This window comes from Lactuca virosa, chromosome 2 (assembly GCF_052849685.1).
Source record: "Lactuca virosa cultivar CGN04683 chromosome 2, Lactuca_virosa_CGN04683_v6, whole genome shotgun sequence".
Lineage (NCBI taxonomy): Eukaryota > Viridiplantae > Streptophyta > Magnoliopsida > Asterales > Asteraceae > Lactuca > Lactuca virosa.
In genome coordinates this window covers 272,273,327-272,299,054 of record NC_136427.1, presented here as the reverse complement: position 1 = coordinate 272,299,054, position 25,728 = coordinate 272,273,327, and the positions used below count along the sequence as shown (strand labels likewise).

General features: G+C 38.8%; 1 protein-coding gene and 1 pseudogene across 2 annotated transcripts; both read left to right on the top strand.

The window, feature by feature from the left end:
- Nucleotides 1-13,892: 13,892 nt before the first annotated feature.
- LOC145161094 (Acyl-CoA N-acyltransferase with RING/FYVE/PHD-type zinc finger domain-containing protein) lies at nucleotides 13,893-19,638 on the top strand. 2 transcript variants are annotated; one of them, XM_079080532.1, is made up of 18 exons: nucleotides 13,893-14,066; nucleotides 14,569-16,185; nucleotides 16,254-16,322; nucleotides 16,411-16,609; nucleotides 16,691-16,775; nucleotides 16,901-17,023; nucleotides 17,112-17,180; nucleotides 17,275-17,356; nucleotides 17,496-17,555; nucleotides 17,631-17,683; nucleotides 17,765-17,931; nucleotides 18,014-18,252; nucleotides 18,328-18,627; nucleotides 18,742-18,803; nucleotides 18,883-18,939; nucleotides 19,019-19,112; nucleotides 19,195-19,335; nucleotides 19,416-19,638. In XM_079080532.1, the coding sequence occupies exons 2-18, from the start codon at nucleotides 14,584-14,586 to the stop codon at nucleotides 19,512-19,514; spliced, it is 3,501 nt and encodes a 1,166-aa protein (XP_078936658.1). In that variant the 5' UTR covers nucleotides 13,893-14,066; nucleotides 14,569-14,583; the 3' UTR covers nucleotides 19,515-19,638. The 2 variants fall into 2 exon arrangements, with proteins under 2 accessions (XP_078936658.1, XP_078936656.1); XM_079080530.1 differs by having other exon boundaries at nucleotides 14,204-16,185.
- A 4,799-nt stretch (nucleotides 19,639-24,437) lies between these two features.
- LOC145161093 (splicing factor 3B subunit 6-like protein pseudogene) lies at nucleotides 24,438-25,199 on the top strand (annotated as a pseudogene).
- Nucleotides 25,200-25,728: the final 529 nt, after the last annotated feature.

Sequence of the window (25,728 nt, the reverse complement as noted above, 5' to 3'; positions counted from 1 at the left end):
ATCCTGTATAAGTGAAACTCGATGAGTTGGCTCGTGTTAGCACGACCATGAGTAGCAAGGGAACTCGACGAGTCAGGGGGATGACTCGACGAGTTGAGTCAACTCTGATGGTTGAATTTGACTTTGATTGAGCGTTGACTTTGACTTGGACCTTGACCTAGGATGGCCTGTGAAGGGGTCTTGATGTAAGGGATCGTATCTGAGAAGTTGTTTTGTATAGGGCGTGAGTAGACGCAGTTGCAGGAGCAGAGACGTTCAACTACTTCACTCGACATTTGAGGTGAGTTTTCCTCTAGTAGGAACGGGTCTAAGGCACAAATGCTGGCCCGTTTATGTATGTTAGTATATTCCAGATTAAGATTCGATGTCGGGCAGGGCCCGATGTAGGTTTATATGTTTTTCCGGATTTCGATCCGATGCCGGGACGGTACCCGAAGAATGTTAGTATGCTTGATGTCTTTGTGATTCTTGCATGTGTATGTATTTGTATGTTTCCGGACTACGGTCCAATGCCGGGGCGGTTCCCGAGGAATGTTAGTATTTTTCCGGATTTCGGTCTGATGTCGGGCGGGGCCTGAGGAATGTGTGTATGTCTATAGTTAAGTGATTATGCTTATGTTATGTGTATTAATAGTTATGCTCATATGTATTCCGAGTTTTGTTCGATGCCGGGCGGGGACCGATGCCCGATGCAGTTTGATGTCTGGCAGGGCCGGATGCCGGGCGGGGCCCGATGTCGGACAAGTCGATGTCGGGCAATGACCAATGTAGTCGGGCGGGGCCCAAAGTATGTTATATGCGTTTATGTGATTATGTGTATGGTACGTGGTAGTATGGGGAGACTCACTAAGCTTCGTGCTTACATATTTCAGTTTTGGTTTCAGGTACTTCCGCTAGTAAGGGGAAGAGCTCGGGATGACTGCATGGCACACAACACAAGGTTTTTGCCTGGGAGGATTCACTATGATGTTTTGAAATATGATTTTGATATATTGGCAGATGTTATGATATTTTTGAGATATACGATTTATGACTTTCATATGATGATTAATACTTATAGTTTTTGTTAATGAGTTAAAATGAAATTTTTGGACCGTATTTTTGGGATGTTTCAAGTTGGAATCAGAACCTTAGTTTGAGAGATTCAGGCACACTCTTGGGTGTGTCTGGACTCAAACTGAGGACTTGGTATGAAATTTTTAAAAGAAAATCATTTTTATAAAAGAACTTTGAAAAGAGAAAAGAATTTTTGGAAAAGAGAATGGAATTTTGAAAAGATAAAAGGGTGTGGTGCATGTAATCAGCCGAACTCAAGTAAGTACTCCTAAATTACCCATACAAGTTTATGTTACGATATGATTATGAGAACTGCATGCTAGATTAGGGCTAAGGATCTAGGAATGATGCCTTGTATGCCTGTTATATGTGAGAGAGAACTGCATGCTAGTTAGAGCTAAGGATCTAGGAAGGATGCCTTATATGCCTGTTGTATGAGCTTATTGAATTGTATGCTAGTACTGATTAGTCAGTAATATGCTTGATTATGTTTACTGAATGCTCGAATGCTGCTTGCTTTGTGCTTATAGGAGTTGTAGTTATCTTTAACTAACTAGTGAACGAATATGTTAAGTTACATTTTACGAGGACTAAATAATTTCAGAAGGTTAGTTTTAGCTCTGTTTCGCAGCTCTCGTTTGAGTCTAACCGTTGTAGGGTAGGACCTCTCACTCGAATAATTACCTAGTCTTAGTGATATGTAATGGTGTTCACGAGCTAGTTAGGGGGAGATAGCAGGGACTTCTTATGCAGCTGATGGCGGAGAGTGGGTTGGTGATTACCCTAGGGAAAGCCTAGGATGAGATTAGCATGAGAACAACAGTAGCAGTAGAAGGGACTTGGTGGAGTCAAGGCAGTTCTTGAGGAAAGTACGGATAGATGTGGAAGGTAGTATGGGCCCGTACCACTGAAAGCAGATGATCCATACTCGAATCAAGGAAGGTTGAGATGAACCCAGGAAACTTGTAGTGTTTGAGATCCCTCGAGTTATGATGAGTATTCTGATGTTTGTTATGGTGTATTTTCAGTATGGTGATGCTACGCACTAGGCTAGTTGGCACTTCAGGCACTGGTGAGGGATCAGGCTCGGGCTCTGGAGCCGGGCAGCTAGATGACCAGACGAGGGAGTTCATCTCGTCTGAGATCACACGCAACATTGTAGACCAGACTCATGTTATCTTTGGTACGATCAAGGAGGGTATCATGGAGCTGTTGGATGAGAGACTAAGTGCATTCTACACGGAGGTAGCGGCCATGATGGGGTCGCGCACACTGACATTCAGGGAGTTCAGATCTTGTGGAGCTCCAAACTACCATGGGGCTCGGGACCCCATTGCTAACAGTAGATGGTTGACCGATATCGCCAACGCGTTCCATACGAGCCGATGTCCAGAGGGGGACAAGGTTCGACTTGCGTCCTGTCTTCTGAAGGACATGGCACGTGACTGATGGGAGGAGGTCGAACGAGCCATTGGAGATGATACAGTTCTAGATGCGATGACCCGGAGTGATTTTTCGACCAGGTTCAGGGCCGAATTTGCACCTGTGATTGAGGTGCAACAGCTTGCTAGGGAGTTCCAGGAACTCGATCAGACGACTGAGACAGTGGCGAAGATCACCACTAAGTTTAGGGAGAGGGCCCTTCTCGTTCCGCAGTACGTGGCAGACGAGGGGACGGAGAGATGAAAAAGGTCTGATATCATGAGATGCTGCAGAGTGATATCTGTCAGTTTGTGAGCCGATCCAGCTGCAAGACGCTGGAGGATATGATTGCTAGGGCTCGGGAGAGGGAGTTGGATTTGGAGATGGAGAGGAAGAGGAAACCAGATGGGGTTCAGACAGGTAGTTCGGGCAAGAAGCCCAATGTATCAAATCACAGATCGAGGAGCCAACAGGGCCACAACCGGTGTGGCAGGTGCGGAAAGATGCACGAGGGGGCGTGCAGGGTGGGGAGTTCGGGCTGCTTCAAGTTCGACCGAACTGGTCACATGAGCAGGGATTGTACAGCTACCACCACCACTACAGCAGTTTTAGATTTGATTTGCTTTCAGTACAATCAGAGGGGCCACAAAAGGCCCAGTATATGAGTTTAGCAGCAGCAGGACAGGTGGTTGCCCCCGTTCCTGCCGTGTTGAGGATTACAGATGGCCGTCAGGGTCGGGCAGAGGCGCCTACGACCAAGGCACCATATCAGTTGGCTCCTCCCGAGATGCAGGAGTTGTCTACGCAATTGCAAGAACTGTTAGACAAGGGATTTATCAGGCCGAGTAGTTCGCCATGGGGAGCCCCGATCCTATTTGTGAATAAGAATGACGGGTCACATCAGATGTGCATAGACTACCAGGAGCTGAATAAGGTAACAGTGAAAAACCGTTATCCCCTCCCGAGGATTGATGATTTGTTTGACCAGCTACAGGGCGCGTCATGGTTCTCCAAGATTGATCTACGGTCGGGTTATCACCAGATGCGAGTCAGAGACGAGGATGTGCAAGAGACAGCTTTCAGGACTCGCTATGGTCACTATGAGTTTGTGGTGATGCCGTTTGGGCTCACCAGAGCCCCAACCGCGTTCATGGACCTCATGAAACGCATGTGCAGACCGATGTTGGATCGGTCTGTGATAGTCTTCATTGATGACATCTTGGTTTATTCCAAGACTCAAGAACAACATGAGGAGCACCTGAGGGATGTGCTGGAGACATTGAGGAGGGAGAGACTTTTCGCAAAGTTCTCTAAGTGTGAGTTCTGGTTGTGCGAGGTGCAGTTTGTGGGGCACCTTGTCAACCAGAAAGGCATTCTAGTCGATTCGGCCAAGGCACCATATCGGTTGGCTCCTCCCGAGATGCATGAGTTGTCTACGCAGTTGCAATAATTGCTAGATAAGGGATTTATCAGGAAGAGTAGTTCGCCATGGGGAGCCCCGATCCTATTTGTGAAGAAGAATGACGGGTCACATCGGATATGCACAGACTACCGGAGGCGGGAGCTGAATAAGGTAATAGTGAAGAACCGTTATCCCCTCCCGAGGATTGATGATTTGTTTGACCAGCTACAGGGCGCATCTTGGTTCTCCAAGATTGATCTACGGTCGGGTTATCACCAGATGTTGGTCAGAGACGAGGATGTGTAGAAGACAGCTTTTATGACTCGCTATGGTCACTATGAGTTTGTGGTGATGCCGTTTGGGCTCACCAGAGCCCCAGCCGCGTTCATGGACCTCACGAACCGCGTGTGCAGACCGATGCTGGATCGGTTTGTGATAGTCTTCATTGACAACATCTTGGTTTATTCCAAGACTCAGGAGCAACATGAGGAGCACCTAAGGGAGGTGCTGGAGACATTGAGGAGGGAGAGACTTTTCGCAAAGTTCTCCAAGTGTGAGTTCTGGTTGTGCGAGGTGCAGTTTTTGGGGCACCTTGTCAACCAGAAAGGGATTCTGGTCGAGCCGGCCAAGATAGAGGCCGTGATGCAGTGGGATGTTCTGAGGTCTCCAACAGAGATTCAGAGTTTTCTTGGTCTAGCGGGTTATTACCGGAGATGTTGGGCTTTGAGCACTATAACACTCCTATGGTGCACATGCAACCCTAAATGCTTTGGATCTATGTTTTCTCTAATTATACATGCATATTTTCAATTTTCCAAAGCATATATCCTAACTAGCATACAAATTGTCAAATGAACAATACAAGTAGTTAGATGACTTACCTCTTAGAAGGACTTATAGTTCTTGACCTTTGGAAGCTTGAGCACCCCAAGTGTGATGTCTCTAATGGTTCACAAACACCAATATGCAAGAGGAGGCTTGAGAGAATAAGCTACTTGCACAAAATCAATATCACTCTCCAAGAATGTTGTGGCTATAATTTGGCCATGAGGGGTTTCTTTTATAGTGTGGAAAATGCTAGGGTTACACTTTGTAAACCCTAATGACCTTTCATATTACTTAGGATCCATTGGTTAACCTCCATGGACTATCCATGGATTATCTCATTGGTTTAGCCCATCCTAAATAACCATGGATCATTAGCCCACACTATTAGAATCATTGATTTACACAATCAATCCCCGTATATTTAATTAGTCTCTTTTGATCACTAAATTAATTCCAAGTTAATTCTTGATCAATACTAATTAAATAATATGATTTCATATTAATATATTATACTTGTAATATATTAATAAGTCATAAATAACCTTATTCTCAAAATTCCATCCTATCAAATTGCACTGGTGAAGGCAACCCAAAAGGACCACGCTACAATCGGGTCAAGTACATCCCGGTTATAGTTATGGGCTTAGACACCAAATCCAACAGGAGATTCATCCAGTACTTCTCCAAGATCGCTGTTCCTTTGACCCGACTGACCAAGAAGTCGATGACATTCCGCTGGGGGCCTTAACAGTAGGCGGCCTTCGAGACTCTCGGACAGCGGTTATGTGAGGCACCGATTCTAACTTTGCCGGAGGGCGTCGATGACTTCGTGGTTTTCTATGACGCTTCGATCACGGGCATGGGTGCGTTATTGATGCAGCGAGGTCACGTGCTGACTTATGCTTCGAGGCAATTGAAGCCTCATGAGGATAACTATCCGACACATGATTTAGAGCTGGGGGCTGTGGTTTTCGCTCTCAATATTTGGCGGAATTACCTCTATGGATTCTGTTGTACCCTTTACACAGACCACAAGAGTTTGAGGTGCCTCATAGATCAGCCGAATCTAAACATGAGGCAGCGTCGGTGGTTAGATGTGGTGAAGGACTACGATTGTGAGATGATTTACCACCCGGGCAAGGCCAACGTGGTGGCCGATGCTTTGAGCCGCAAGGCAGTGGCGGCTGCGATTCGGGATATATGTCTGAGGATGACAGTGATTACTCCATTTCTGGAGCAGATTAGAGAGACACGGGTTGAGGGCCTGAAGGAGGAGGGCCAGATGTGCGAGCGGATCATATTACAGGTGGCCTCATTTGATTATGACAGTTGTGGGTTGCTGACCCTACATGGGAGGGTCTGGGTTCCGTACTGGGGCGGAGTACGACAGGTTCTGATGGACGAGGCCCATAAGTCGAGCTTCTCCATCCATCCCAGGGCGTCGAAGATGTATATGGAACTTCACCTGGATTACTGGTGGCCCTGCATGAAGCGGGACGTAGCGTGGTATGTGGAGAAGTGCTTGACCTACAGGAAGGTTAAGGCCGAGCACCAGCGATCCCACGACAGGATGCAGCCGTTGGATATTCCCGTGTGGAAATGGGAGGATATCACCATGGATTTCATCACCAAGCTTCCTATGACCGCACGTGGAGTAGATTCAATATGGGTCATCGTGGATCGGTTGACCAAGAGTGCTTATTTTATCCCGATCCAGGAGAGTATATCGGCTGAGAAGCTGGCATAGATTTACGTGCGTGAGATAGTGGCACGACATGGAGTGCCTGTCTCGGTGGTGTCAGACCAAGATGTCTGTTTCACTTCCAGATTTTAGAAGCGGTTTCACGACGAGATGGGTACTCGTTTCCACTTCAGCACCGCTTTCCACCCTCACAAGGACGGACAGAGCGAGAGGATGATACAGACTCTCGAGGACATGCTACGCGCATGTAACTTGGATTTCGGTGGTAGTTGGGATATGTATCTTCCGTTAGCGGAATTTTTGTATAACAACAGTTACCATGCTAGCATAGACCGACCTCCCTTCGAGATGCTCTACGGGAGGAAGTGCATGACCCCAATCTGTTTGGGCGAGGTCGGTCAGAGAGTCATGGGGAGTACTGAGGTAGTACTCAAGACTGCAAAGAGGATCCAGCATGTCCGGAGCAGGCTCCAGACTGCTCAGAGTCGGCAGAAGAGCTATGCCGACAAGCGGCGTTCCGACTTGGAGTTTCAGGTGGGAGACATAGTCCTCCTGAAGGTGTCACCTTGAAAAGGTGTCATTCGGTTCAGGAAGCGAGGCAAGCTGGGCCCGAGGTACATCAGTCCGTTCAAGGTGTTGGCTTAGGTGGGCCATGTTGCTTACTGTTTGGATCTTCCAGCAGAGCTCATCCAGATCCACAATATTTTTCATGTTTCCCAGTTGCGGAAGTGCTTAGTGGATGCCTCGGCGGTTGTGCCCCTAGAGAATATTCAGGTTGATGACAGCCTGAATTACATCGAGAGATCGGTAGCTATTCTTGACAAGAAGACGAAGGAGCTAAGGAACAAGAGGGTTGAGTTGGTGAAGGTGCAATAGCAGCACCGCAAGGGTTCCGAGTGGACTTGAGAGCCCGAGGAGGATATGAGGGAGCACTACCCGGAGTTGTTTCCCGACACAACAGACTTCGAGGACGAAGTCTAAGACAAGTGGGGGAGAATTGTAACGCCTGATTCCTGGTACGCGTTTAATTATAATTTATTCATTTTTGAAGAGCTACTTGACGAGTTGGGAGCCCCAGACTCGTCGAGTAGAAACGAGATTGGACGCGGGATCATAAGCCACCTACTCGACGAGTTGAGAGCCTCGACTCGGGGAGTAGGTCTGCCAGAATGAAACCCTAATTTCGGGGTTTTGCACCCTTTTTAAGCATCTTAATCCCCACTTGTTGGCCTCATTTCCAGCCTCCAAGTCCCAAACCCTAATCCACGAAACCCTAGAGCTTTGTGTGAGTTTGTGAGCCAGTTTTTTAGTGAACTTTGTGTGATTTGAAGCTTGAAGAAGAAGAAGGAGCTAGAGGATTCCAGTAGAAGATTGTAGATCCAGAAACAACATTTCATCCTCTTCATTTTCTGGTAATCAAGCCTCTAACTTGTCTAGTAGTTCCTTAGATCTCCTTATTTTCACTTTATTGGGTTTTTGGGATCAAGAAGCTTGACCCTTAGGATATGGACGTCCCAAGCAAGGATCCCTTCAGATCTAGAATCATTAAGGGTTGTTATGGCATAAAGGTGCAAACTTTGTGTCATTGGAACCCCCATGCAATCTCTAAGGTGTTATTTTGGCCCTTTAAGCCCCAAAAGGCCATGCATGGAAGGAAAGCTAGGAGCTTTGCGTGTCCGAATGATGTCTAAGGTCTAGATCTATGTTAGTATGCTTTAGTTTGGAGTGTTATGGCTTTTGGACCAAGATCTATGTTCTAGAGAGCTAGGCTTTGAGCTAAACCCTTTAAGAAGGGCTAATAACGGGTAAAGTTGGAAGCTTTACCCTTAAAAGTATATTTCCAGTATGTAGATGAAGTGTGGAGTTTGGATCTGAAGGATAGGAGCTTAATCCATTGAGATGGCTCAAACAGACAGAAGAACTTGGTGAGGTCATAAAGGGACTTGACGAGTTGAGTTGGTTTGTCCCGATCTTGTACAAGTGAAACTCGAAGCGTCTGTTAATGGACTCGACGAGTTGGATCGTGTTAGCACGACCATGAGTAGCAAGGGGAACTCGGCGAGTCAGGGTGATGACTCGACGAGTTGAGTCAACTCGGATGGTTGACTTTGACTTTGACTTTGACTGAGCGTTGACTTTGACTTGGACCTTGACCTAGGTTGACCCGTTAATGGGTCTTGATGTAAGGGATGGTATCTGAGAAGTTGTTTTGTATAGGGCATGAGTAGAGCTAGTTGCAGGAGCAGAGACGTTCAACTACTTCACTCGACATTTGAGGTGAGTTTTCCTCCAGTAGGAACGGGTCTAAGGCACCAAGGCCGACCTGTTTATGTATGTTAGTATATTCCGGATTAAGATTCGATGTCGGGTGGGGCCCGATGTAGGTTTATATGTTTTTCCGGATTTCGATCCGATGCCGGGACGGTACCCAAAGAATGTTAGTATGCTTGATGCCTTTGTGATTCTTGCATGTGTATGTATTTATATGTTTCCGGACGTGACTGCACTGCATCCACCATAGTTTTCCGCATTGGCAAATTTTCAATATTTACTTTGATGTTTAAAAATAATATATATTCACTTTGATCGGTTTTGGAACAACTTGGTGTATGGTTGATTGTTTTAAAAATGAAAATTTTTACTATGAATTTTTGGGACGTTACGTTTACTCTTTTCTTCAAGGCATAAATCGATGGCTTTAATCACTTAATCCAACGTTGTCAATATCCGAAAATGGCCTTAACCCTATTCCTTTGAAGCCCAATGCCATCACTCGATCAAATTTCGTCTCGGCGTCTCGAAATTAGAACATCACTAAAACCAGGTGTTACACATTCCACCTTAAGCTTTGTAAAATGTCACTTTTACCCATCAACTTTTCACTCCTAATACGCAACAAAAACACGTAAAAACCCACTGCAAAACGCAGGCTCAATTACTAGTTGATAACTAAGTACCAATCAACAAAAAGTAACAACCCCAATCAAATAAGCCAACGTTAATTTCAAGTTTTCAACAAAATGACAAAAAATTGAAATAACTTTAAATAAGGACTTACTGCTTAAACGTTTCATTCTTGCAAGAGGACAGGAAGTCGTTGGAAGATGTGGGTCCATACATATTACTTTGTGGAAGATCATCCACCATCTTCGTCACCAACATCTAACTTTCATTTGAAAAATTACCAAGGGAAACCTACAATGAAAGATTTCAACAATGAACTTTATTTCAAGTTTCAATAATACATAATAACTAAGTATTAAACCTAATCTGATAGACCTAATTGTTGTTTTCAAGTTTTCTCAAGTTCCCAACACATTCACAACAATTAATTGAAATTAGAAATAACCTTAAACCTAATCGCTTACTATTTTCATTGTGAGAGACGATGGTAGGTGTGACACCATGAGAAATTCCGTCACTAGCCACCATTAGGAAAATAATAGGAAAATAAATATAATAGAAAGCATTGTAATATTCGGTTTTTGAGATAATAAGAATCGTATATGATGTTACATTTAATTGCTTAAAATCGTCCATTAGGCTCTGAAAATTAACAATCAAAAAGTTGTGATGTTTTCCTATTTGATTAACATACTTGAATAGTACTCGTTAACGTGATCTCAAGGATATAAGATTCGTGAAAATCTGACTCCGAAGGAGAGAGTTATGGATTTTATAAAAAAATAGGAATCAACCGTGTAGTTAAAATTAATTACGTCAAAACGGTACTTAGAGATTGGTTGAGTTTTGACTAAAAGTGCAAAAACGAGTTTCGTAGTACTCCTCGAGATATAAACTTTAGGAAAAAGTTTGTCGAAAATGGGATCCATATTAGTAAGTTATGATTTTTATAAAATCATTAATTCTTACCCCGGTCGGGCTCGAAAATGAAAGTCAAAACCGGCCAAAACAACCAAAAGGAAAGTTGTAGTGCTTGTTGAGATCATCACATAGATATAGAGAGGGTCTATATCGGAGCACACACGAGGAAGTTATGATTTTTGAAAAATCTTTACTTGCGTGTCAAATGCGTGTCATCGCGCGCTGCGCACCTGACATCGGATTCGGTCAAATTGCGAGTGATGTGGCTGAGTGGAGTGGGGACATGTGGCAACTTCATATGGAGCCACGGTGTTCAAATGCACGCTGCACATAGGAAAGGCGCGACGCGCACCCCCAAAACTCGACTATAAATAGAGGGTTGTGCCATTCAACCCAACACACCTTCAAAACACTCATCTCTTTCTCTATGGTTCGTATGTTGCCTCGTGGAGCGGTCCCCGAAGTTCTGGCCTCGTCTCTACCCTACATCAACGGTTTCAAACCCTAGAGTGAGTTCGCGACCCCTATTTTATTGTTTTAAAATGTTTTCAGGGGGTGATACATGCTTAACAAATGATTTTATAAAAATACTTATCTTATAAATATTAAGTCATTTTATTATAAACAAGATACCTTAGGATAGTATAACTATAGATACTATGCCTAGATTTAAGCTATGATCTGTGTCTAAAAGATATGATGCCCAATAATCTAGGAGTAGGTAATACCTAGATGTTATAATGGTCAAATCCCTAGGAAACTTTAAGTACCTAGGAGTTATGCTAGACGAGATTTAGGATAGACACTGTACTTAATTGTTACGCTGCCTAAATATCCTGTTAAAATAATCATAATTAGGGTATATATATATATATATATATATATATATATATATATATATATATAGACAATTCATATATATATAGATATTATATCAAATAGTTGTGAGATCATAAATATAATTATCAAATACATACACACACACACACACACACATATATATATATATATATATATATATATATATATATATATATATATATAGGGTAATTATGATAAAGATAAAAGATTAAAAGATAAAAGATAAAAGTCTATGGTTAATACGTTAGTGAGTTGATTATTCATCCAAAAGCCTTGATTAAATTATACATATAATCGTTAATCTTGCGATAGCTAGGAAGTTATGTATAGATCTATACGAGGCCATGACAACCCCACCTGCGATTGCTAGCTACAATCCCGACAGGATACCTTCCATATAAATTACAATTCGAGGTCCGATGAAGTATCGTGATCAGGGGTACATTTACGGTCGTAGCGTCGATTATAAGGGCTCACGTTAATATATTAAAAATTGCCTTAGAGCTTAGATTACCATTAGGGACGCATGGTATGGTAGTTAAAATACTTTAGGATCGTTAGAAATCCTCGAAAGATAGTAAATTAGGATTAACAAAAGACAATCCTAATTAAAATACGTTAGGATCGTTAAATATCCTGAAAAGATAGCCATTTAAGATCAATGAAAGATATCTTAAAAGATAGAAGACTATATAAATAAATAAGAAAGGTTTTCACTAAAGTAAAGTATTCTTAAAAAGGAATTCAAAAATTCAAAATAAAAACTTGTGCACTCACCAACATTATGTTGACTTTCAAAATACATGTATTCTCAGGAATATGAGTGTGAAAGAGTGTCCCCCGAGTATGAAAGAAGTTTGCAAGGAAGCTGTTGAAGTTTAGTATAGTTATTTTAGGAGTTTGTGTCTATCTCTAATAGAAATGCAATCCTTCAAAATCAATAATAAATAAATATTTTAAAAATATACCTTTGTGTTTGGTTGTATCTATTCCCGAGATCCAATTATCCCTACGTCGCACTGCCCGGTGTTTCCGCCAACGGCTGGGCAGGGTGTGACGGTAAAGAGAGGTCATCAAAACGTAGGAGAGAGCCGGAGGAGAGGAGGGCGATCGTCAATTTCCTTTACTATGTCTGATGTTCATTTCGACAGAAGGCAAATGTCACAACAAGAGGGATTTCGACTCTTCTATTTTTTTCAACTACGTAGGGAGTGTTTGGGAATGCTTTTTAAAATGACTTATTAACTTTTCAAAAAGTCAATAAGTTAAAAAATGTTTGGTAAACACTAATTTTTTAAACAAAACAAGCAAAAAAGTGACTTTTCCAAAAAGTCAAGAATTTTTGGTTTTTCCAAAAAATTTATAACCAATAAGTTGATTGAAAAGCACTCCTAAACACCCCGTAAAATAAAAGAAAAAATGGCAATGAAGTTAGATTAATTAATTTATAAGATATTGGGCTTATTTTTTTGGACCACTAAAACATCCGGGTAATAAAAACCAAAACCTTATAAAATGAGGGATAATCTAGTTTATTTTTCTAAGGCCACACCTAGGGGTGTAAGCGAGACAAGCCAACTCGCGAGAAACTCGAGACCGACTCGGAAAATACTAGAAATCGACTCGACCTTAGTCGAGTCGAGCTCAAACTCGAGGTACTCGAGTACCTTATTGAGCTAAGCTTGAGTACTAAAATACTCAGCTCGTAAAGCTCGCGAGCTTAATCAAGCTCAATGTAATTTACATATATGCAATTTCTTTATAATTGTTCATTTATAACATATATGCCATTTTTTTTTATAATTATTCATTTATGAGATATATGGTTGAATGTTATATTGATATTAGGTGATTATTAGTGATTTTTTTGGTAGTTTGGACATTTGAATGTGGAATGTTTTAATATTTCTTACTCAATTTAGTGATTTTATTTTTCTTTAAAAAAATATTAGTCGAGACGAGTCGAGCTCGATACTGTCGAGTATTTCACGAGCCCGAGCTCGAGCTTAAAATCAAGGCTCGAGTCGAGCTCGAATATATTAGTCGAACCGAGTTTCGAGCTTGGTAGTACTCGACTCGTTTACACCCCTAGCCACACCAATGTATTATTATTTTTTTTGGAAAATATTACAATTCTCGAAAAAATTGAAGGGTGATACGGGCTACTTTGGGCTCCTACTATGGTCTATGGTCAACCCTACCTGCTAGGGATACGAAACATTAAATAAACATGTATGATTCAGTTTAATCATTCAACACGGGGGACGTTGAGGGGGACAAAGTGAACAGCTCTACATGACCCAATTTTTTTATTATATATTTTTATTTAAAAATAAAATTAATAATAACGATAAGTGTCTTTTTTTCTGATTCATTTTGGACCTTTGAAGATATTTAATTCCTCAGAATCGGTATCTCATTCAATCATCTTTGTATCTCATTCAATCATCTTTTATTCTATCCAATCCAGTTCTATACGGTATGTGTAACAATATATTTGATTAAAATTTTGGTTAATTTAACCAAGAGAAATGTTATAAATGTTATTTGTTTCCATCCAAAGACTGGTTGGTGTGTGGAAGATGATTTGTAATTGTAAATGATAATGAAAGTGTTTTCCCATGATATAGTGGTACACCAGATTATAGGGTACAGCTGTTACGTTTCCGCATCTAAACCGTTCATTTCCATCATCATCGAATTAAAGCTATTGTAGTGACCACATGGCAGCTTACTATAAGTTTGTTGTATGCGGGGCCCACTCGTATTGCTTTTACCCTATCCACCCCCTGTAACCCCTCTTCTCGTGCCTTCCATATCTCACGACTTTTCTTACTCCCGCGAACAAAAAATTCAGTTTCGTTCGTTGCCGCTCTATTCGTTGTCGTTCATGAGGAATATGCAAAAAAGGAGATGAAGATTGTAATAGAGAACAAGAAAAAACCCTAATTTTGAAAGTTGATCTTCACGGTTAGTTTGCTTCTTTGCTATTTTGCAAATTTGATCCCAGATCTACACGTGTACATTTATAATACACATACATGGATGCATGAAAAGTTTATTGGGGGATTCATGTTGTGACTCACTATTTTACGGTATATCTTCAGATTCAAAGTTGTTTGAACCTATTTTACTTGTAAGAGGTTGGTGAGAATCGGATTTCGAGCGATTGATTGTGCCATTTAATATCGGAATCCGAGAAGTTGTTGATCGACGAAATTGTGTTGATGAGAAGTTGGTTCTGTGTAGGCTCTTTATGCTTAGATGAGTGTGTTGGATTGTTGTATAATTGGTATTAGAGATTGAATTGTAATCCAGTTGTTTGATAGAGTATCAGTGAGGGTTTTAATTTCCAATTCAGGAATTAGGGTTTCTGTTGTGTTTACTTGGTTTGCATAGTTATTTATTTGCACTTAGAATGCTGTTATGCATTTTGAATTGTTTTGATACGTGATAGTTTCTGAACTTGTAGAGGGGAACATTTAGGATGGGAGAAGGGGAGGTTTGTGTGGCTGTGTTGAGCAATGTTGGGGAAATGGAAAATGAGAAAATTCAGCAAAAGCGTGACCATCAGTGGCTAACAGTTGGTTCTGATATGGAGCCCTTGCCCAAAAAACAGGCCATAGAGGGTTCAGTTGATGATGAAGTAGATTCTTGTGCTATTAGTCATTCAGAAGTGGCTCTGGTTTCTATTGAACAAGAGCCATGTCCTAAAACACCTCCCACCGAGGGTTTAAATAGTATTAAAAAACTAGAGCCTTCTGTTGAAGAGGATAGTAAAGAATGTTCAAATGGGTTGGAACTAGTGCAACCAACAGAAGCTCTAAACGATAATATGCCAGATGCTTCCAGTGAGGAGCCTGTCCAAGAATGTCTGAAGGTGACAGAACAACAGAATTGTGAAAGTAAGCAAGCAACTGAGAGTTTAAATAATAATAATGATGTAAATCCTTCTGCTGTACAGCCTGTTACAGAAGGTTTAGATGACATGGAACTAGATCCTTGTGGTGAGAAACACTCTTTAGAGGTTTCACATGACATGGAAATAGAGCCTATTGTTGAGCAGCCTGTCAAGGAGTGTCTGAATGAGATGGAACTAGAACCAATTGTTGAGCAGCCTATCAAAGAGTGTCTGAATGAGGTGAAACTAGAGCCTATTGTTGAACAGCCTGTCAAGGAATGTCTGAATGAGGTGAAAGTAGAGGCTATTATTGAACAGCCTGTGAAGGAATGTCTGAATGAAATCGAATCTGTCAAAGAATGTCCAAGTGAGATGGAAACAGAGGTTTGTGGCAAGATGAAGCCAACTGAGGCTTTGAATGAGAGTGAACCAGAATCTTCTGTTCAAAAACCTATCAAAGATTCACCGCTTGAGATGAAAATAGAGGTTTCTAGAAGTAAACAGACAACACAAAGCTTAACTGATAATGAAATAAAGCCTCCTGTTATGAACCATATAACCCAAGCTGTAAATGATACTGGAATAGAGCCTTCTGTTATAAAGCAGACAACAGAGGCCTTAAATGATACTGAACTAGTAATAGATCCTTGCACCAAGAAGGAGGTGAAGGAGGCTTCAAATGATGATATATGCTCTGAAGTTTCAAACCCCAATGTATCACCTCGTGACAATTCTTCAAGTTTTCAGACTGTTAATAGTCAACCAGATGGAAAACAAGTCATAAAAGACCAAACTGTTTGTGGTGAAATTACATCATCAAGCAGTGAGGGGAGCTCAAGCCAAGATGAACATGGCACTACAAATGATACATCACATGTTGTACTTGAGGTTCCAAAGCATGCAAGTACTTCTTCTGGTATTAGGAAAATTACTTTCAAATTCAGTAAACGAAAGGAAGAGTATGATAGTCAACTGTCTGCTTCTACTGCAAAGTCAACAGGCAATTCTTTCACAAACGGGACCCGTAAAGCACCCAGGTTGCATGAACCTGGGGACTCTCTTTTATATCCTAATACTCTTGAAGCAACAACTGAAAAGGTTGCTCCTGAAAGTTATCCTACAACTGTTAAAAGACTCTTATCAACTGGGATTCTGGAGGGAGCAAAAGTGAAATATATTTCTGCTTCAGTAAGTTGCATATCTCTTTACTAGTATTTTCAGCAAGTATTCTTATCTTAACAGAATTTGGGCACCAGGGGGAGCTTATTGGAATTGTGAAGGATTGTGGCTATTTATGTGGTTGTGCATCATGCAATTTTTCTAATGTAAGTTTTTTTTATTTTCATTAAAATGGTGTATTTTTGGTATTGGATTTGCTACACTTGATTAATACTGGTTGAATGATGCATTCAGATTCTCCGTGCTCATGAGTTTGAGGAACATGCTGGTGGAAAAACTAGGCACCCTAATAATCACATATATCTGGAGAATGGGAAACCTGTATACAGTATAATTCAGGCAATGAAGAATTCTCCTCCCAACACAGTAGATGAAGCAATAAGGAACGTAGCTGGTTCATCTGTTAATGAGGAATTCCTTCAGGTTTGGAAAGGTGAGGCTGATGGCATTTTTGTTATTTATGGATGAAAATCTTTTATTACTTCTATTTGTTACATTTTCTTGTAATCTGCAGGGGGTCTTCAAGGAAACATGGACAGGGGTAAATCAGACAACAATCATCATATGAAGCTTATGAACTTGTATCATTCTACAACAAGGTGCAGACTGCTCTTATATCTTTTCTTCTGTCCTTTTCCTTAAGTAGTAGTAAGTAGTAACAGCCTTTTTCTTGGATTTTATAGATTATCAACTTATTTAAAATTTTAATTTATGTTTCTTTTAGCTGCACCAATCACACAAGAGAAGATGGTTCTAGCCCATATTATTCTTATCGTAAGAGCTCAGCTTTGGAACCTCAAACATTTGTTAGTGACACCACGAAAGAGCGGAAAACCCAATTCAAAAAGTATGCTCTCTCTCTCTCACACACACACACATACATGAATATCAGTATCAGTGTATTACAATACGTTCTTGTATATATATGTATACAGGCCAAGGTCATACACATCCAGCACTGCTGTTGAAACAAAACGGAATGCTGAAGGTGGCCATAAGAAAAGGTAGGCAAACGGTAATCTGGTCTTTGTTGCTGTTATTGTGTTGTGTGCTGCATTTTCACTCATGAAATCTCTTGTATGTGATGAAAATTGACAGGGATAATGATTTACACCGCTTACTATTTATGCCAAATGGACTTCCTGATGGAACTGAATTGGCTTATTATGCCAGAGGAAAGGTGACTGTTGTCTGTTGTTTAAATCAAATAATCGGATATTCTATTTTTATCATGCCATAAAATCCTCAAATATATATATATATATATATATATATATATATATATATATATATATATATATATATTTTTTTTTTTGCAGAAAATACTTGAGGGTTACAAGCAAGGAACCGGTATAGTTTGTAGCCATTGTGACACTGAGGTAAACATTATTATCATGTTGTTTGTATTTCAATTTTTTTTTTTAAATATTAATTCATTTACTTTGCTGTGACAGATCAGTCCTTCACAGTTTGAAGCTCATGCTGGATGGGCTGCCAAACGTCAACCGTGAGTGGTGGTTCTAGAAGTATAACTTGTAGATTGATTTTTAACATTAGTGAATCTAATAATATCCATTTTGATTTTCAGGTATCGGCATATTTATATTCCTAATGGGCTAACACTCCATGATATAGCTTTGTTGCTTGCAAATGGTCAAAGTATCACAACCAGCAACAGTGATGACATGTGTGCAGTATGTGGAGACAGAGGAGAGTTGATGATTTGTGATGGATGCCCTCGTGCTTTCCATGCAGGTGAAAGCTTTATCTGTTCATTTTTGGTTAGATAATGTAAATATCTAAATATCTAATATATATATAAGCTTCTAGCTTTCAGTTTGTCTGGGAGTAGTAGATGGTGTTTCATCTGAAGACTGGCATTGCCCATATTGTAGAGACAGTATTGGGTCTGGTTCTGGTAGAAAAGCATCTGCTACAGAGTCAAGGCCCATTGTTATCAGACTCACACGGGTTGTTAAAGCCCGAGAATACGAAACTGGTGGCTGTGTTATCTGTAGGGCCCATGATTTCAGTGTTGCAGAGTTTGATGATCGAACAGTAATGCTATGTGATCAGGTAGGTAAATTGTAATATACTATTTTTTGTTGTTATGTTAACTTGATGTATATATTTATTTGAATATTGTTGCAGTGTGAGAAAGAGTACCATGTTGGTTGTTTAAGAGAGAGTGGGAGATGTGATCTGAAGGCACTCCCATCGGATAAATGGTTTTGTTGTGATCACTGTGATATGATTCATGGTGCTATTCAAGATGTGGTTGTGAATGGCGCAACTGTAATTTCAGCTCCAGTTTTGAGTATAATTAACAGGAAACATCAACATGTAGAAAAAGGAGGAGTCACAAATGAGATTAGATGGCGGATGTTAAGTGGGAAAAGCCGCTATCCTGAACATTTGCCCCTCCTCTCAAGGGCTGCTGCCATTTTCCGGGTGGGTTATTTGTCCTTTTACCATTTCAATAATATTGCTTATTGCATTTTTTTTATTTTTATTTTTAATTAATCTGGGTACACTTTGGGTTTGGGTTTGGGTTTGGGGTGGCAGGAGTGTTTTGATCCCATTGTAGCGACATCTGGCCGTGATCTAATCCCTGTAATGGTATACGGGTATGCTTTGGTTGAACTTCATCTTTTATCAACCTTGAAATTCTACAAGTTTTCAATTTGCCCCCCTCCACTTTTGCAGGAGAAATATATCTGGACAGGAGTTTGGTGGGATATATTGTGTTGTTCTGATGGCAGGGTATGTTAATGTTTTTAAATTATATGTTTTTTTTCCAAGTATTTAACTTATCAAGTGACATATATACATACATGGGCAGGTCAGTAGTTGTATCTGCAGGACTTCTGAGAATTTTCGGGCGGGAGGTGGCTGAGCTACCCCTGGTGGCTACCAGTAGACAACACCAAGGGAAGGTGAATGCATGCAGTCTTGATAGATAGATATATATGAGTATATTCTTTTTAGTATATTATTAAAATAATTTATAATTTGTAGGGATATTTTCAAGCTCTGTTCTTTTGTATTGAGGAGTTACTGTTGTCATTGGGTGTTGAACTCCTTGTGCTTCCTGCTGCTGAAGAAGCCGAGTCAATTTGGACTAAAAAATTGGGTTTCAGAAAGATGAGTGATGATCGGGTAAATATTATTATTTTATTTAATTTATATTTTTAGTTTTAATTGATGGTAATAATAAATGATGTAAATTTTACATACAGTATACACAGTACTCGAGGGACATCCAGCTCACCATATTCAAAGGGACATCAATGCTGGAGAAGGAATTGCATCGTGCTACATCTACATCTACATCGTGATACTACTACACTACTCATCTCTTTGTTTATTATATTAAGTTTTAAGTTTTTTTAACTGAACAACATATACAAACTTTTATTTTTAGTTTTACTTTATATATAGGCGGTTTGAATTCTGACAAAATTTTTTTTTTTTTTTTTTTTGTTCTTATGAAGCATGAACTAAGCTTTGTTGTTTTTTCTTTCACATGTGTTGGGGAACGTACTTTGGAAGATGATGAGTTTAGATCATTTATATATATAGTTATTGGATAGATAAAACAAAGGAGCAAATTACAAAAAATGGTTCTTGAATTTCGTAAAATTTTGCAATTGTTTAACCTTAACTTTTATTTTTGCAATTTATTGCAAGTTTTTGGGTTTTGGGTTTATGGTTTTTGTATGTTTCTTTCTCGAATATTTTACTATTCATCTAATTTATTAGTTATTTTGTGTATATAAAATTGCTAAAATCATCTTGGGTCCATCACTTTCACTTTTTGGAATCTTTGATCGAATACATAGGAAATCATTTTCAAATTAACTCGATCTTTGGAAATTAGTTTGTCTAGTCAAATCATAGAGTTTAATGGAAAGCTAGTTATTCTAAAAGCAAAACTTGTTTGGTTGGTGATGTACCTGGTTACAATAACCATAAATTTGCTAAAAACTGGGAGCCAATTGTCACCAATTTAAAGTCTAAGTTGAGTCTATGGAAGGTGAAAAATCTATCATTTGGTGGTAGACTTACGGTTGGTCAAACCGGTGATGTGTAGTCTTTTCTTATACTATTCCTCACTCTTTAAAACCCCAAAAACGATTAAGGAGTCCCTTTAAAGTTTAGAGAAGAAGATTTCATTGGGGTTGTTAGTAGATAAAAATAAAATATGTTGGTTCCGTGGCAAAATGCAATACGGCCTAAAAAATTTGGGTTTCTTGGGGTTGGAAGCCTTAGATAATGCAATTTGGCTTTACTTGCTAAGTGGTTATGGAGATTAAAGAAGAAAGAAGACTAAAAAGCACAATTTCTTTGCATAATCTTACAATTTGTGATATAGGCAATTGGCTAGAAAAGGTTTACCGGGGGTTTAGCTATCCATCACACAAGTTATCGAGGATCTTATGGAGGTGGGGTTGATCTTCGAGAATTGTTTAAAACGGAAGTGGGTTGTGGGTTTACCTATCTATCACACAACTAGTTTATAACCCGTGAGAACCACAGTTATAAAATTAAGTAAACTTTCATATTAAAAAATAAAAATTATTAATCAATTATTTTAAATAAATTATTACTTAAGAAATATTTTTTAGTTATATAAAATTATAATCGTTGATTTAAATAAATACGTGAAATTATATCACCTTATAATCTATACTTATTTTATTTTATTTTTTAATCTAATGTTATTAATTTAATATAATTATAGTGAAAAAATTTAAAATTTAAAATTTAAAATGAAGAATCAATTATTAATTTAATGTAATTAGAGTGAGAAATTTGAAATTTAAAATTTGAAATTGATAATTACTAGGTTTACAAGTGGCAAGCATGATAGTTGACATATAGTATTAATGAGAAGTTCTAATAGTATGACACTTGTCAATAGGAGAATAAACATATTCATTTATTAGAATAAGGAGATGTTTTGCTCTTGATGTAGTTTGGTAACTATTCCTTCATCATCCTCTAATAAGTTGGCGGTATTATTGATTACTTCTCCAAATAGGAACAACGTTTTATGTTATTCGTTTATCATGACTATTTGAAAAGCATGCAACTCAAAAACTTTCATTAGGTGTTTTTGCAATCCATTGCAAACCGTTGATCTTATAGCTTCAAAATCTTACACACATGATCTTTTTTTCAAGCACCGGTAGTAACTACCGTTAAGTCACTATAAAATATATTTGTAAGTTGTAACTAGTTTTAATTCACTATAAAATGATATTTTTATCTTATTTATTTATTTATTTATTACTTTATTTTATTGCGATCTATTCTCATTCACCACTTTCTTTCTCTTCTCTCATTGGATACTCTTTCCTAAGGGCGGAGAAAGTTCATTCCTTCCACCCTCCCAATCAATATGCCACCTCATTATCACATTAATTCTTATCTTCTCACTTTCATCTCTCATCCCACGATCTATGAAAATTTATCTTTCATCCCTCCTAACTCACATAATTAATTTTTTTTTAAAATCAAACATTTACTAATAAATAAAACTTAAATTAAAAATATTTTTCCATCAAAAATAATAAACTACTACAAATGATAAATAAACTCATAAAATGACAATTAAATATACGAAACGATAATTAAAAAAAAAATCCTAAAATGATAATTAAATTCTAAAATGAAATTCAACAATTCACAATCATAGACGGGTACAATTTGCCATTTTATGAGGTCAGATGGTTGTGGGTGTGCATCCAGGGGCGGATTTAGGGGGGTCACCGGTGGCACCGACAAGCTCTAACTTTTCCGACCGTAGTGGAAAATTTTTCGAAATTTTTTATTTTTTCTACTATCGTGCAACCCCTAGCTTTTCCGTGCACCCCTACTGAGAAATCTTGCGTCCGCACTTGTGTGCATCTCTTTTTCCTTTTGTTTTTCCTTGAGCGCTTGTAAATCCTCATCCAAGAGTGTCATTTTCTTTTGCTCGGTAGCTCCGTGATACACAATTTTCTTTACGGTGTCACTTTCTCCCATCCCTCTTCTTTATTTTGATGGGCGAGGTCGGTGATTTCGATGACAATATTATTTTAGAAGGTTGTGAGTATGTTGATGTCGTTTTATTTCCTTTTCATTACTTCCGTTGTGGTGTTTCAGCAAGAATCTATTTAGCCCCAGCCTCAACGTTGGAATCAAATGTAAATATGCATCCGAGAGGTTGTGTCAATGTTTGAGTGTAAATGTTTGAGTTTGATGTTTTGGTCATTTTGGATGGGGATGAGGATTCTCACCATATATTTTGACGGTTAAATATCTGTCGTGGAATTTTAAAATATTTCATATCGTCTTTTCTAGAAAAGCTTTCGTTTTAAAAGATCTCATCACGAAATTACAGTGTTTCAGGAATGGAATATTGGAATCGGGTTTGGGGAATTGATTGTGGATAATAAAGGATCGGATTAAAGCTAGAATTATCTTAAGATAACTGAAGTTGGCTATACGAATGTTTCATGGGTAGTTGGCTATATTGGGGTTGATATGGTGGTACTTAGAATAATTTAAGATTTGAGTTTTGGGAATGGCATATGGAAAGTTTGGAGAACCGTATTCGATTTTATTGTATTGGTTGCCTTTGATTTAAACTGTTTTTTTACTTGCCATGATTAAATTCCATTTGAAATGGAATTTGAGAAAGTTTGAATGAAAGAGGAGAGAATTTGTATGGAATCGGAGAAAGTTGGAATAAAATATGGGATAATGTGTGGTTTTTGAAGTGGTTGTGTGGTATTTATAGTTTGGTCAAAAGGAAAAAAATGACTGTCGGGAAAGATCAAAAAGAGCGAGAGTATAGAGAGATGTGGGATGACACGGGTTATCCAACTCGTTCTTCCGTCGAATCTCTAGTACCGTCTTCGCTCGATGTCGTGTAGGCGACTGTACCGTCGGTACCGCCTTGAACCCACTCCCAAACAGGCAAACTAGAACGATTATGTGTAACCTAAAAGCCACCAACGCACTAACCTTTCTCATCTCTTCTAACTCTCGTCTCTTGCGACTCCCACCCGTCCGCTCATGGATACAAGACCATTTTCGGAAACTTGTTTTACAACATCAACGAACAACTCCAAAATAGAAGACGATGTATCGGTTATCGGTGTCCGGCTAATTAATAAAGTGACCCTTAGACCATCTCCAACCCATCTCCATTTTCCCCCATAAATGGAGTAAAAAATGGAATAAATAGTGTTTCATCTCCAACCCTACTCCATTTTCTTCTCCATTTTTTACCCCAAAAAGTATATTCTTATAATATTTCATTTTTATAACTTATATATATTGTCAAATACACCCCTCTACTAGTTAAACTCTATATTTATGATTAATTAATATAAGTTAGTATATAACATGATATTATAAATATTAAATATTGTATTTAAATTATAATTAGTAGATAAAATAAACTAGAAATGTATAAAATAAAAATGAGAGAGACTAAAATTGGCAACCAAACTTCACCTCCATTTTTGGAGATATGAATAGTATTCCCCCATATATGGGGGAATACTATTCATATCTCCAAAAATAGAGGTGAAAATGGGGTAGGATTGGAGAAGAATAGGGGAAAAATTGGGAAGAAATAGAGTTTGGGAGTGGGTTGGAGATACCCTTAGGCTAAGGGGAGTGGTAACACTCTTAGCACCTTGCCTTATGCTTGGCGTGTTTTATTTGGCGAGCCCCCTAGCGAGAGCTAGGGGGTGGTGTTCAACATTTTTGGTGACTAAAGCGAGTGGCTTGGCGAGTGCCACTCCCCTTAGTCTTATAGTGATTTATGTGGAGTGTGGTGGTTTCAACAACTCAATCTTGAAAAAAACAAAAGTAAGAATTCATAAAATCAAAGGACTTGAGTACCTAGTCATCAGAAAGAATCGTAACTCTTATTTCCTCATACGTTCATCTCCTTGGTCAAAACCAATCTTTTGATTTAAGTAGTTGCTATTTAGTGCAAAAAAAAAAAAAAATACTTGTTTTTCTTTTTCCATCGCGTCACAAAAGATAGACAAAAAATTTACACTTGACATTTTAGTACATTGAAATATCATAGTGCTAGTTTGTCTGGATTACTGGATATTTGTTCGCATATTTATTTTCCAGTAATTTATTATTAGTATATATAATATTACTACAAATTATTTCTTAAGTTAAAAAAAAAAAAGCACTCGAGTAACAAAAATGGAATGTATTTGTAATCCCTTTCAAATAAGGGGGCTACTTTAGACTTCTGCGGTTTCAAGTTTGAACAAGAGGAGTATAACAATAACTTGTCGATCAAAACCAAAACCCCTAAATCCTTTTTCGGAACCCTAAAATTTTCAATCTCGCGAACGAGCAATCTGTAATGGCAACAATCAATTTAAGAAAGGGAAACACAAGGCTCCCACCAGAAGTAAACAGGGTCCTCTACGTACGCAACTTGCCATTCAACATCACTTCCGAAGAGATGTACGATATTTTCGGAAAATACGGTGCAATTCGCCAGATACGTATCGGAACCAACAAGGATACGCGAGGCACTGCCTTCGTCGTCTACGAAGATATCTACGATGCCAAAACAGCAGTCGATCATCTTTCCGGTTTTAACGTTGCCAATCGCTACCTCATTGTCTTGTATTATCAGCAGGCCAAGATGAGTAAGAAATTTGATCAAAAGAAGAAAGAAGAGGAGCTTACGAAGCTTCAGGAAAAGTATGGTGTTACTGCCAAAGATCTACAGTGAGTCAGTGACTTGCTTGTTTTCTATTCTCTCTTATCAATTGAAAGACTGATTAGTGTGTATGTGAATGGAGGAGATTGCCTTTCGTTTGAAGTTGGATTGTAAATTTGAAGTACAAGTTTTAAATTTGTATGAGCACTTGTTATACTTTGTTTTTCTAATGTTCATGATCTGATGATAGTTTCCTTGCATTCCGAGGTTGTCAATGCATTTTGGTGCAATCATTAGCTGATGAAGCAAATACTGTTATCCTGTTTAATTTGTTTTGTGTGTTGTTTCTATGTTGTTCTTTCCATTAAACCACCACAATTGCAATACTACAAAAAGATAGCATATCATCTGAACCTAATGGATTTCAGAATTAGCTGATGAAGCAAATAATGTTATCTTGTAACATCCCTGTTTCTAAAAATGAAGGTAAGGTACTATATTTTCAGAAATATATATTTACACATATTCTGTCCCTTTCAGGAAAATAGACATGTATCAAATAGTTAATACACAATTATAAGGGATTAGTTAAGATCCTTGTACTATAAATAGACATAAGCAACTATAGGGCACACTTAAGGAATGTTTGTTTTAGAAAAAATATTACAAATTTTATTTTAAAAAAAGTTGGAAATAAGTAAGCTTACATCATATAACATAGGTTCTACAACTAGGTATAGAAGCAGGATTTTAGTGATGAAGCTAAGCTAGTAGATGACAAATGAGAGCTGTGTAAGCTTCTAAAGAGATAAAGTTAAGACAAATATTCTGAGGATAAGGCACAACAAGTACACCAT

Bases quoted from the DNA above. Each gene is read 5' to 3' on its own strand.
- LOC145161094 (XM_079080532.1), top strand. From the start codon at position 14,584: ATGGGAGAAGGGGAGGTTTGTGTGGCTGTGTTGAGCAATGTTGGGGAA. The intron at 18,253-18,327 runs GTAGGTAAATTG...ATATTGTTGCAG, and splicing joins CAGTAATGCTATGTGATCAG to TGTGAGAAAGAGTACCATGT. The intron at 19,336-19,415 runs GTAAATATTATT...TTTTACATACAG, and splicing joins GAAAGATGAGTGATGATCGG to TATACACAGTACTCGAGGGA.